We start from the raw sequence: 10,994 nt of genomic DNA, 5'->3' as shown, positions 1-10,994 counted from the left end.
TAGCTGAGAATTAGTGCGACAGTAACAACTACAGCATTTTTCCTAAAATATGCCTCTGCTTTTTACGCAGTGAAATACAAGTAGGTAAGAGAAAAGTCATACAAAAGACACCAAACGAGCGATAAGCTTTGGCATATGAATACACAATATCCTCACGTAATGACCAAAGAGGGATTACTTGAAAACATTGCAAATTTTAAATGCTATAGCATTAGAGGAGTCGTTCTCGAAAAAAGCCGGCGTCCATCCGTCCATTTCAAGATAAAGCAAGTGGCGCACCTAGTACGGCGGGCAGGTGGCGACCTGCTGACCGAGATGAGGGCAATGTACCCTTTATGGCATGTTATAATTAAACTAATCGAGTTAAATTTAACGTAGTTGTTATCTACCCACCATAGAGCTGGGCATCAGCTTATTGGTCGAGAGGTAGACAGCTCACGAAGAGCTATCTGGGCAAAAATGAGCATTACGGGAGCTCGGAAAGAGAAGCCTAGGTTTCACAAACAGCAACCTTCCGAGGCAGTGGCGCATCGCTTTGTCACGGCACCAGTGCACGGCCGCTCCACCTCTGCCTCCATACTCGCACATATGAAGGCTGGACGGACCCCAGTTGCGACGCCAAGCGCAACCTCAGTGTCCTGCTGGACTTCGTTTCGGAATCCGGCGTCCTAAAACTCACCTAAACCTCCCTCCGTGTCGGTAACGTCTGAATGCATGAACGAGCTGCGCCAGTAGGGGTAGAAACCCCTGCGATCTTTCCCCTGCGATCGACTCCCTGCAATGAAAGAGAAAGAGTACTTCCGCGGGAGAGATCCCTAATTCTATCGCATTTGACTTTTAAGGGTAGGTTCCAAGTTTTGTTTTCATTTCGGAACACGCAGAATGCTCTTCTGTCGGAAGCGTTTCCTGCTAAGATTGAGCACACGTTTGTAAACATGGACGTGTTCTTCAACACGCACGCAAGTGTTTGTTTCGCGGCATTTCTTTTCGAGTGTGACAGCGTTTAATTGGCTTGTCGTGTGTATTCTGTAATTTGAATAAAAAATCCAGAGGGTGGCTTAAGCTCCGCCTTCAGGGTATGACGCAATGCCGCTAATGGAATACTGCCCATATATCCGAAATAGGTCGTTTAGTACTTTATACTTAGAGGCCGCCGCGGTGGCTCAGTGGTTATGGCGCTCGGCTACTGACTCGAAAGATACGTGTTAGATCTCGGCCGCGGCTGCGATGTCTGTGGACATTAAAGAACCCTAGGCGGTCGAAATTTCCGGATTCCTTCACTACGGCGTCCCTCACAACCTGAGTCGCTTTGGGACGTTAAACCCTCATGAACAATAAACCAAACATTACATTTATAGATCTCTAGGAGTCCCATACTAGTCTTGGCGCTGTGATGCAGGGTTAAGTGATGCGCCACTGCCCTGCGATGGCAGGTGCTGCCAGAGGTGTGGCTTGGGAGACCCAAGTTGCTCTTCCCAACCAGTGAATAGCTACTTGCCTCCTGCCACGGTTGTCAGTTTGTTCACAATCCGGTGAGCAGGTTGTGATGACGTCACAAGGTCACGTTACCTAGGTACCCTGCCTATTATTGCTAGAGCAACCTACCGGCCGCTTTGGCTGCGAGGCTTCTAACGGTCGCCAGCGCCGACACCGGCCAATTTTTTTTTGACATTGGGGTATCTACACTCTCGCGTTAAAATAAGTACCTGCGCCACGACCGCAATTATAGGCGATGTCGCAGACATGTCACGCGATGTCGCAGAAGACATGTCGCAGACGCTGCTTCGTAGCTAGACGCTTACAGCAGACGAAATGAAGCAGGTGCGTGAAAGTTTGCTTAGTGACAACCTTTTTTTGGGTGTTCTTTTTCTATGCATGAAATCAAAACATGGAACAGCGCGTATGCCCCCCTGCAGTAGGATAATCTTCCGTAGCATGGATTAGACCTTCAAATAGTGTCTGGTGTTGTTGAGTGGGAGACTAGTAGCGTAACTGCTTTTTTACCTTGGAGGTAATTGCTCAGGAAGTAGAAGCAAAAGCGACCAGGTTCTGTGAGTGGGAGCCGAAGTGAGACGGCCTGCTCTCGTCAGCGCTCTTAAATTTAAGTATAAAGACAACACTAAGAAAGCCAAGGAGCATAGCAGTTGCTTTTTATTAGGATATGATGGGAGTAACTTTATTGAAATGGCGACAATCGACGGTTCAACGCGTCGCAACGTGGGCCACGCGTCGACCCGGGATTATGCCCTATTCTGCACTACCCTGGGGCTTGGGCATTTCTAGTGCACTCTGGGGCTGCTGGACGGCCCATAGCAGGGTCCTTGTCTGAAGATGGCACTGCTCTTAGAAGTTCGGGCGGGTATGTCCTGGAGATAGCTTCGGTCGGGAACCTGGCACTTTAACCTGGCACTGTCCCACATGAAGTGCCGTTGGTCCACCGGACTCACTGTACAAACACTGTACACACCACTCGCATGTAGTTCTGGGTGAAGAACGTGTAGCGCTGCCGGGACGAAGAGTGGTCCGGTCTGTGTCTGCCTGAGGGTGACAATCGGCTCCCGACTGTTAGGTGCTCCTGTCAGGGGCTCCTGTCAGCTGGTGCCGCACTTCCAGCGTTTTCAAATTTGGCGCCACTTTTGCTCCTGCCCAGCCAGCCCACTTTTTGGGCATTTTTGGCTCTAATTAATTGACTAAATAACCAACCCCAACCCCCTGATTTCCCGTACGAGATTTTTTGATGCTCTGCCCGATGGTACCTTTCTTTTTCGCATAGACTCATTCGTTCAGACGTATTCATGCGGACAAGCTCGTGATGACATGAAGCCGCCCACTTTTAAGGCGAAAGCCTTTAATAGCTTATTCTCCCGTCAGTCCGTCCGGCGTTACATCCAGCGCCTGGGGTGACTCATCGACAAGCGCAGCCGCCAAAAGGTGATGTCATTTTCTTCGACAGGTGAACCTGTCGGTGCGGCGGCGTCGAGAGCTGCTGCGTCGTCAGTCGGTGTGCGGCAGCTAGTGGAGGAGGATGGATCCTAAGCGGTGCAACCGCAGCAAACATAGGCTGTATTGTCAGTCGAAGTATCGCGACAAAAGATTTCGCCTGGCGCACTTTAGGCTGCCGAAGTGCCGCCATACTTTTTTGGTCATTTTTAGCTTTAATTGATTAACTAATTACCCCATCTCACCCCCTCCATTTCCGTACGAGCTTCTTTGATGCTCTATCCGATGGTACTATTCTTTTTTGTGTAAACCCATTCGTTCGGACGTTAACGTGGGAACGAGCTCCGCAAACATAGCCATACAATGCTTACACATTGATAAAAAAACACGGCAGACATCGATTATTGCAAGGAACATCATAGCAGGTGTTTGACTCTAAAGGAGAGCTCACTCGACCATAATCGGTCCTTTTAAAGTCATCGGAAACGCAGCGTACGCACCGTACATACTTAACAAGTGGTCTCTTGCCAGACACGAAACTTTTATGCTCATCAGATGCACCCACTTCCAAGAATATTGTAGAGCAGATCTTAAACACCTTTTTTATGGATTTGCTCATCTTTATCGCAAGGAAGACACTGAATTCAGCCCATAGCGCTCGCGACATGAACTACTTAGCACACCAGATACGATCATGCAGCACAGCATATGTCTTCGCGGCATACAGTAGTGAGAGCGGCCGGCGTCGAGTACTGCAGGAGTGGTCGACTGACTTAACCGCAGCTCTGAAGGCTATGCGAAGGACCGACCAGATTTTGCTTCTGCACCTACACCCCCATCACTCCTAATTCCCCAAAGCGGCTGAGAGCACTCCGTATTTTGTAATAAAGGTTTCCTTCCTTCATGCATTCATTCTCTACTCGTTAGATGAAAGTTGAGCGGGATTTGGTTACGTTCCAAGTGGGTGCGTTGGGTGCCTGATACGCATACGTTGTTTGGTCACCTGAGTAGGCCGCCTTTCAATGAAACATCAACTGTTCAACCAACGCTGCCCTCTGTATACTTCCTTTTATTGTGCTCCCCTTTTCACTGCTGGTTACACTATGCTAGACCAAACCAACTAGCACTCATAATTACCCGGAGGCAGCCGTGGAGTGGAAAATTCTACTTAGTTACTCAGCCAGAGGACGGTGTTGCAACTTGCGCAGTTACGAACTCTTACCTATAAGGAGTCGTTTATGCAATCAGATGGCTGCCAGATCTACAAATGGGCGCCCCAAAGGGGCTAATTATACATCACTCAACATTTGCTGTTTTACCTGTCTCAGGAAATGTTTATAATAAGGCCTCATTAAAGCCTCGATTTATTGCTGACAGTTATGACCAGCATACGAAGACTATAGTTTCTGCCCAACAAGAACGAAATGAACCAAATACAAGTCACAGGTATCACTGCGATTCTCGCTGTTACTTTCATTGTTGAGACGGACATGCGGGAGCGTGATATAAAGCCCGTTCCCAACCCACATGCGTCTCTTTTCGCTTCACAGGATCAGTGATCCCCTCGCCCGCTGATATTGCGAGCTGATAACCCGTAGCATGGTAGCTAAGTCGGAGAGATAAGAGATGCGAGGGCAGTTTTTTCACCAAGCCATATGTCACACTTCATATAGAGCACGTTCGCTCGACGAGAGGCTGGTGCACGAGCCTTGGGGCGAAGCGCACTCGTAGCGCTTTTGACAAGGAACAACGCATAGAATGCCGCTGACCAATGTATTCGCGTACGTCTTCGCAGCAGCCATTTTTCTGACTCCTGTCTTAGCAAGTAAGTGTTAATATTGTGCTCTCGACTTGAAGATAGATATTCTCCTAGTTTCAGCTGCCTACTTTTAGAGCCTTATTCTGATGATCCACATGCAATAATGTACAGTCTGTGCCAAAAGCAACCAGGCTGCACGGTTTACTTCTAAGTCGTATAGTAAAGTTAATATGCCAGCCCCCAAGCTCAAAATCTCTGTATGGTAAGGAGAACCCCTGTCCTCACGTTCAGAGAACTTTGTTATCTTCAGATAACCTGAGAGCTCTGCTAAACGAATGAGAAGCAAACCATGCAGCCTGGTTACTTTTGGCAAAGACTGTACTCGGGAGATGCAGCTGATGAACAGCTAACCATCTCAGGTGGAAAGAAGCGAAAAGGTTGTGGTAGGACGTTCTAGTATTCTTAGACATACGGCCCAATAAGCGTGAAATGAGCGTAATGTGAGGGCTGTGTGGTGGCCCTGAGACCTTGCATGATCCAAACTCGCTTGCATAATAAAGTTTTCCATCCATCGATCCATCCTTCATAAACTGGACCCTTGAGAAGTAAATTAATGGAAATTAATTATATTGCTCAGGCGCAAAGAAAGGAACTGGAAATATTTGTTAATAGTTAAGAAGGCAACATCCGTTCAAACCAGACCACTAGAAGCTGCTTATCTTATGTTTACTGAAATGCTTCTTCCTTGAATGATCACTAGTGTTAACATGGAAGGAAATGCAGTCGTTGAGAGGATGTCCTTTAGCACTGAGCAGTCATCTTTCGGTAAAATAAATACTCGTTATGCAGCAAGAAAATGGCTGTAATTTTGTTAAGTTCGCTTTTGTTGTCGCTTTCAGCAAAACCTGAAGCGATACTTAGCCATAGATATCAAAAATGCAATAAACATCGGTGAGGGTGAGTGAATATAACTAAATAACGCGGGTTTCTTTGTCCAAGGCAAGGACAAGAGATTGTTGTTTCACTCTACTAGCAGAACCGCTGTCATCCCATCAATGCATCAGTATTAATGATGCCATCAAAAATATTTTGTGCTGAAAAATCTAATTTCACTGAAGCACTCCGCACTCTGGGCCTCTACTTCAATGAGAGTTGCCCTACGCTTCAGGGGCCCCATGTAATATGCTTGAGTCGTCACTGTTAATTGACTCGTTTAGATCATAAGTTACATGCCATTTCTTGTGAAACAGCGCAAGGGCACAAGGCCAGAGGAAAGGAAGGGACGATACACAGCGTTGTTTTTTTTTCCTCTGGCCTTGTGCCGTTGCGCTGTTCCACAAGAAATCATGTCTGACCAACGTGCCCATCAGTTATTGTTATACAGTTAAATACCATTAAACGACGTGGCACGAGAGTGGTCCCTCTTTTCCAAATAGCGAAGAGCCATTGACAGCCCATCTCTAAAGGGTGGCTTCAAGGGTGGGTGCAGCATTGTTAAAAGTAAAATGTATGGAACGGCTGCGAACGCCTGCGCATACAGGGAGAAATGTTCTAGCGTCATTATAGCGCTCGGCTAACATTCACTGTGCAGGAATATATAAGAGAAGGAGAAGTTAATAGCGTAGCCTGGACTTCAGGCCTGCTATGTAACGAAGAACAGCCTAATAGAAAATGAAAATGAGAACCAGTTGCGCAGATATTGACACCGTCGGGCAATATTGACACCATCCGGGTCATTCCGGAATAACAATGGGAAATGGCGGTACATTTGCTAAAAAAAACAACCATGCAGAAAGAGGAGACATGCCAGTCAAAAGAATTCCTGAAAATGCGTGCACATAATGCCTGCAAGACCAGTTTGATAGACGAAGTCTCTAGATTACAGTGTACAACTAAGACATGTGCAAACACAGGACACAGAGGTAGAAACAAAATGTAGTCTCAAGGCAGTAAAGAGGTAGCCCACATGGTCAGTACTCGTGGCCGTCCAACGAGCACTGCAAACCTGGAATTCTGTGGTGCTTCTAAGGAATTAAACAGCTAGCTTCAGTTATGTTAGCCGCAATAATAATGTTCTGCTTGAAGGATCAGCAGTACTTCTATTTCAGGCCAGAAAAAGTTGGACAAGAAACAGAAACTTATCTTGTTTGACAGAGAGGAAAACTGCAAGCGGGCGTATCTGCCAAAAAAGGCAAGTATTTTCGCATTGTCTTCCAGCGCTCTGTTTAAAATTTTGAAGTCCAGGTAAAACATCCACATGTAGCCTTCTTTCTTTTTGCTCCAAAAATTACGTTTTCTTCCCAGAAGAAGGCATGTGTATTGACTCAAACCATTAGTTATGGCGTTATTATCGTTTTATTGAACAAGATGTAATTTTGACTTCGAAATCTGGAATCAAGATATGTACAAAAATATACATTAGTTTGTGGCTTGTGCCAATGGGCAATGGACTACCTGGCTTCTGTACCCATACTGAACAGCGCGCACATCATCATTTCAGAGGAGTTAACTCGCGAATGAGAATTGAAGTGCAAGCAGTACATTTTTAAGTTTCGGCTGCAAAACTCCACACGGGCTACAAAGAATGGTGTAGTGGAGGGTGCTGAATTAATTTCCAGTCCACCACTTGGGCTTCCTTACGTGCGTTGAGACCGCACACAACAGGAGCGTTTTCGTATTTCGGCTCCATCGAAATACAAGGCGACAGAGCCGGTATCGAACAAGCCATGTTTGGATCAGCAGCGAAGCTCCAAAGGGACGGACAGACCGCGGGGGATCAGTTAGAATGAACATGCCATACAAGGCACACAAAAATATGGGGAATATTCTATCTATATCCGGTGTGACGCTATCAAGCAAGCGAAAGTATAGTGAAAGTCTCATGTTCTTGATAGGCTTTTCGTGTGGCTTGCGTATGCTGTTCGTGAGATTTCCGTGTTTCCCAAGGTACGCAATATTACGCACACCGTAATATTGAATCCGTGCGTGTTGTCAATGTACTCAGCACAAATTCTCTACCTTCAAGCGTATGTATGAGGACCATCGATTAGAGCATTTCGCTAAACTTCAGGCAATTTTCCCGTTTACTATCCAATATGCTCCTGAGTGTTTTTTTTTCTATGTGTCTGTTCTAATTGCGCTAACTTGGGTAAAGGAAAGATATCCCGTCTGCTTTTGAATAGGTCATTGTACGACAAGTAATTTTGTGGAGGCCTCCGAGAACATGATAGCAAAACCAAGGTCGCAGTAACTGTACCCCTGCCAGGGCAGCTGCATTTTGATAGAGGTGAACTCGGCACAGGTTATAGGGCGACATTGGTTGACTTTAATCAGGAGCCAACCTCTACTGCGTCCATTACAGCCCATTTGGAGCTGTAGGACGGCACATGTAGCCAGATTATAGCTCGAAACACTTAAAAAGTAGACCTATTTCGCCAAAAAACTCTTCGGGAAATATAACTGCGAGATGTCCTTGCCTTTTACGGCCAATTACGCCAGTTATCTGTAAGCCTTCAGACATCTATAGGAAATACAGAGCATTAGGGCATGCACAAAACTACATTTCTGGCAAACGAAAATGGTTCCTTCGATAGAAGAATTTTTAAAGATATTAAAAGTTTGCAGTATTCACAACAAACTTAAACACACATTAGCTTTTGAATGCGATTTCCGGTGTTTTCGAACGATAATTATTGAATCTTGAGTTCCCAGCTTTGATATAAAAATATTCAGCGTGAGGAATTTTCTTCGAAGCAAGATTGGACTGCCTACGGTGACCGCTTCACATGCTTTTTTTCTATTTTCAGACAAACCGCTCTTTACATTCGTGCTGGTATTTATGCGAAGGTCTTCCAATGAGATATGACTTCGAGGAAGATGGTGCTTCATGTATTGTAAGCAAACAGATTATCGGCTTGTTTTTGAATACGAACGAACGTCGGTTGTTCAGAAAGTAATACGAATGTTTTATAAAGACGAATTTTGCGGCACGAAAATGATTGATAAATTTTGTTATACTCTGACTCATAAACGTAAAAAGGATGAGTATGTGTTCTGCAACGGCAAATGCTCGCGGCTTATAGACGTCACAGAGTGGAGAAAGATCAAAAGTCATTGAATATGTCAAGGAGTAGTCAATATTGTAAACGTGAAACTCTCATTTCAATCTTTTCGGTACAAGATTTCTTCCGAATTTATATATGGCAGCACCGTTTCGTGATCGTTTCCGCCGCGATTGGCCAGCCGGTGCTGGAATTGAAGAAAACGCTGAATTCGTGCTGCCCGTTGTGTCTGTTATGGCGGCACGCAAACCGCTGAGATGCAAACCTTTTCATAAAAGTTCAGAAGAGATTTCCCTGAGGGATGGCGCAATGGCCCTTTACTTGTCTTTCAGAAAAGTGTAGCTACGAGACATACCTAGTAAGCTTCTCCCCGTACCCTTCTGAATGAAACGCATGCTTGTTTATTGTTTCGCTAGCCAGCCAACGTGTTCCATTGCGTCGTAGATCGCATGCATTGGAGTATAATAAAGTAATAAGGGATACGCTCGCTTTAAAACGCATCGCCTGCATTATGGATTAAAATTTGTGAAACTTTTTACTTTGCATATTACAGACATACCACCATGCAATAAGTGCGCCTGCCATGCAGTACCAATTTCGTGAGAAAATAAAATCTTCACTATGCCATTTCTAACCACAATACAAATAACAGAGATCTTTGTCGGCAGCGGTGAACCCAAAATTGCTATCCACAGTGCAGCGAACAACACAAATCGAAGCGTTACTCGAAGTCCGGGAAACACTTATGAGAGAGAGGAATACTTCCGCTTGCTGGTTATTTCTTTTCTACTTTTTGAATTTGTGCTTCAACCTAAGCCTTCGGGCACTGTGTCAAGCCAATTTATTGCATTCATTCCCACTGAAGTCGGAGTGCGAGCAAAACTCAAAAATATCTTTGTTTTCTAAGCTGCGTGTGGTACTTACATTGATAAGCCAATGTGGATCTGAAGTAAATGGCTATGCGCTTATGTAATGTGACGAGTATCAACACAAAACGAGTCCATATTACGTGCTGTGGATGGAAGCTCGGCACTGGCACTGTACTGCCGAAGGCGAATTCCAGTAAAAGGTAGAAATTTGGGCTAGTTGGTGAATATTCATGGTGAAAAACAGGGCAACCTAGACCGAACACTCGCGAGAAGGATGAAACCACAGACACTACACCTCGTGTGGTGTCTTCCTTCTCTTGTGGGTTCCATCTTGCTTGCTCTTTTGTGCACCATGCAGTTCCGCCGACTCCTACAAAGGAGCACAGAGCTCGCTTGCTCAAGTGAGAGGCTTAAGAATAGTTTATTAGAGATTTCTCTTATTTACTAATTTAACAAAGCTCTCAATTTATACGAAAACTTTGACAGAAAAATTGCGCAAAATGTTTAATTTCTTGTCTGCGCATAATGAAGATATTCTCCTTCTTAGAGCTGCAAGCGTTTTTTTTTTAAATGCATTGGCAGAATATAGCAGCGAGCATTATGTAGCCTTGTGTAGAGATCAGGTTCAGGCGCTCCGGCTTGTTTTGGAAGAAAATTTTTATTTATGAAACAAGTTACAATAAGTTTAATATTATAATGGTGTAAATAATCAGCCTTGAATGAAGCGGCCGTCCTTCTATAAGTCACACTGATTGGAGTCGATGCCTGCAGTAGGGTGAACAGGACGCTGATTATAGCAGGTTTCGAATTCAGCTCCATAAAAACTGACGGTCATGTACTAGAAATTACGCACCTGAGAGTGTTATTTCGAAAGTATACACCGAGCGCGCATCAATGCATGCTGTGTATGTACAATCTTTCCTTTTCAAAAATTGCTTTCATTTTTACAGATGGACTCGTGGCAACTTGGTATTTGCATTCAGAGTCAGTGCTCGAAAGTTGTGCCTAAAAGACAGTCGCAGTTTGTAGCGACGACGTCGACTACGACAATCAAAGGGTTGCCCCTTGGTACTAAAGGTAAGTGGAGCTATTTTAAATGAATTAGGTAACAGCTAATTGCTATACAGCGCCGAGTCAGCCGGATTAAGAAATAATTTCAGTTGGTTGCGAAGGAAACAGAGATTTATTTTGGTATGCTATAGCTATGCTGAATCAATTTCGGCTCTAGTTTTCACCTCTTACGAGAAATTAGCACATGACTATTCAGTGTAAAGACAATTTGCGCAGAAGGTAATGAGGAAGGGTTTTGATCAGTCGCCGGTTTCAACTGCGTGTTGCTCTCAGCGGTTAGGCTGTCTTGGCTCC

General features: G+C 45.0%; 1 protein-coding gene across 1 annotated transcript; it reads left to right on the top strand.

The window, feature by feature from the left end:
- The first annotated feature begins 4,279 nt into the window (after nucleotides 1-4,279).
- LOC149363007 (uncharacterized) lies at nucleotides 4,280-10,791 on the top strand. Its single transcript, XM_089569852.1, has 4 exons — nucleotides 4,280-4,765; nucleotides 6,808-6,890; nucleotides 8,506-8,592; nucleotides 10,580-10,791. Exons 1-4 carry the CDS (start codon nucleotides 4,699-4,701, stop codon nucleotides 10,727-10,729), a joined length of 387 nt encoding a protein of 128 aa, XP_089425978.1. The 5' UTR covers nucleotides 4,280-4,698; the 3' UTR covers nucleotides 10,730-10,791.
- The last annotated feature ends 203 nt before the right edge of the window (nucleotides 10,792-10,994 follow it).

This window comes from Amblyomma mixtum, chromosome 2 (assembly GCF_055824585.1).
Source record: "Amblyomma mixtum isolate Tamu chromosome 2, ASM5582458v1, whole genome shotgun sequence".
In the NCBI taxonomy this organism is placed as follows: Eukaryota; Metazoa; Arthropoda; class Arachnida; order Ixodida; family Ixodidae; genus Amblyomma; species Amblyomma mixtum.
Note: the sequence above shows the minus strand (reverse complement) of the source record. Positions and strands in the feature narration are given on the sequence as shown.

What these genes read in the sequence shown, in the direction of transcription:
- LOC149363007 (XM_089569852.1), top strand. Translation starts at nt 4,699, where the DNA reads ATGCCGCTGACCAATGTATTCGCGTACGTCTTCGCAGCAGCCATTTTT. An exon ending in TCTGACTCCTGTCTTAGCAA is followed by an intron (nt 4,766 to 6,807) that starts GTAAGTGTTAAT and finishes CTTCTATTTCAG; the next exon opens with GCCAGAAAAAGTTGGACAAG. An exon ending in GGGCGTATCTGCCAAAAAAG is followed by an intron (nt 6,891 to 8,505) that starts GCAAGTATTTTC and finishes TTCTATTTTCAG; the next exon opens with ACAAACCGCTCTTTACATTC.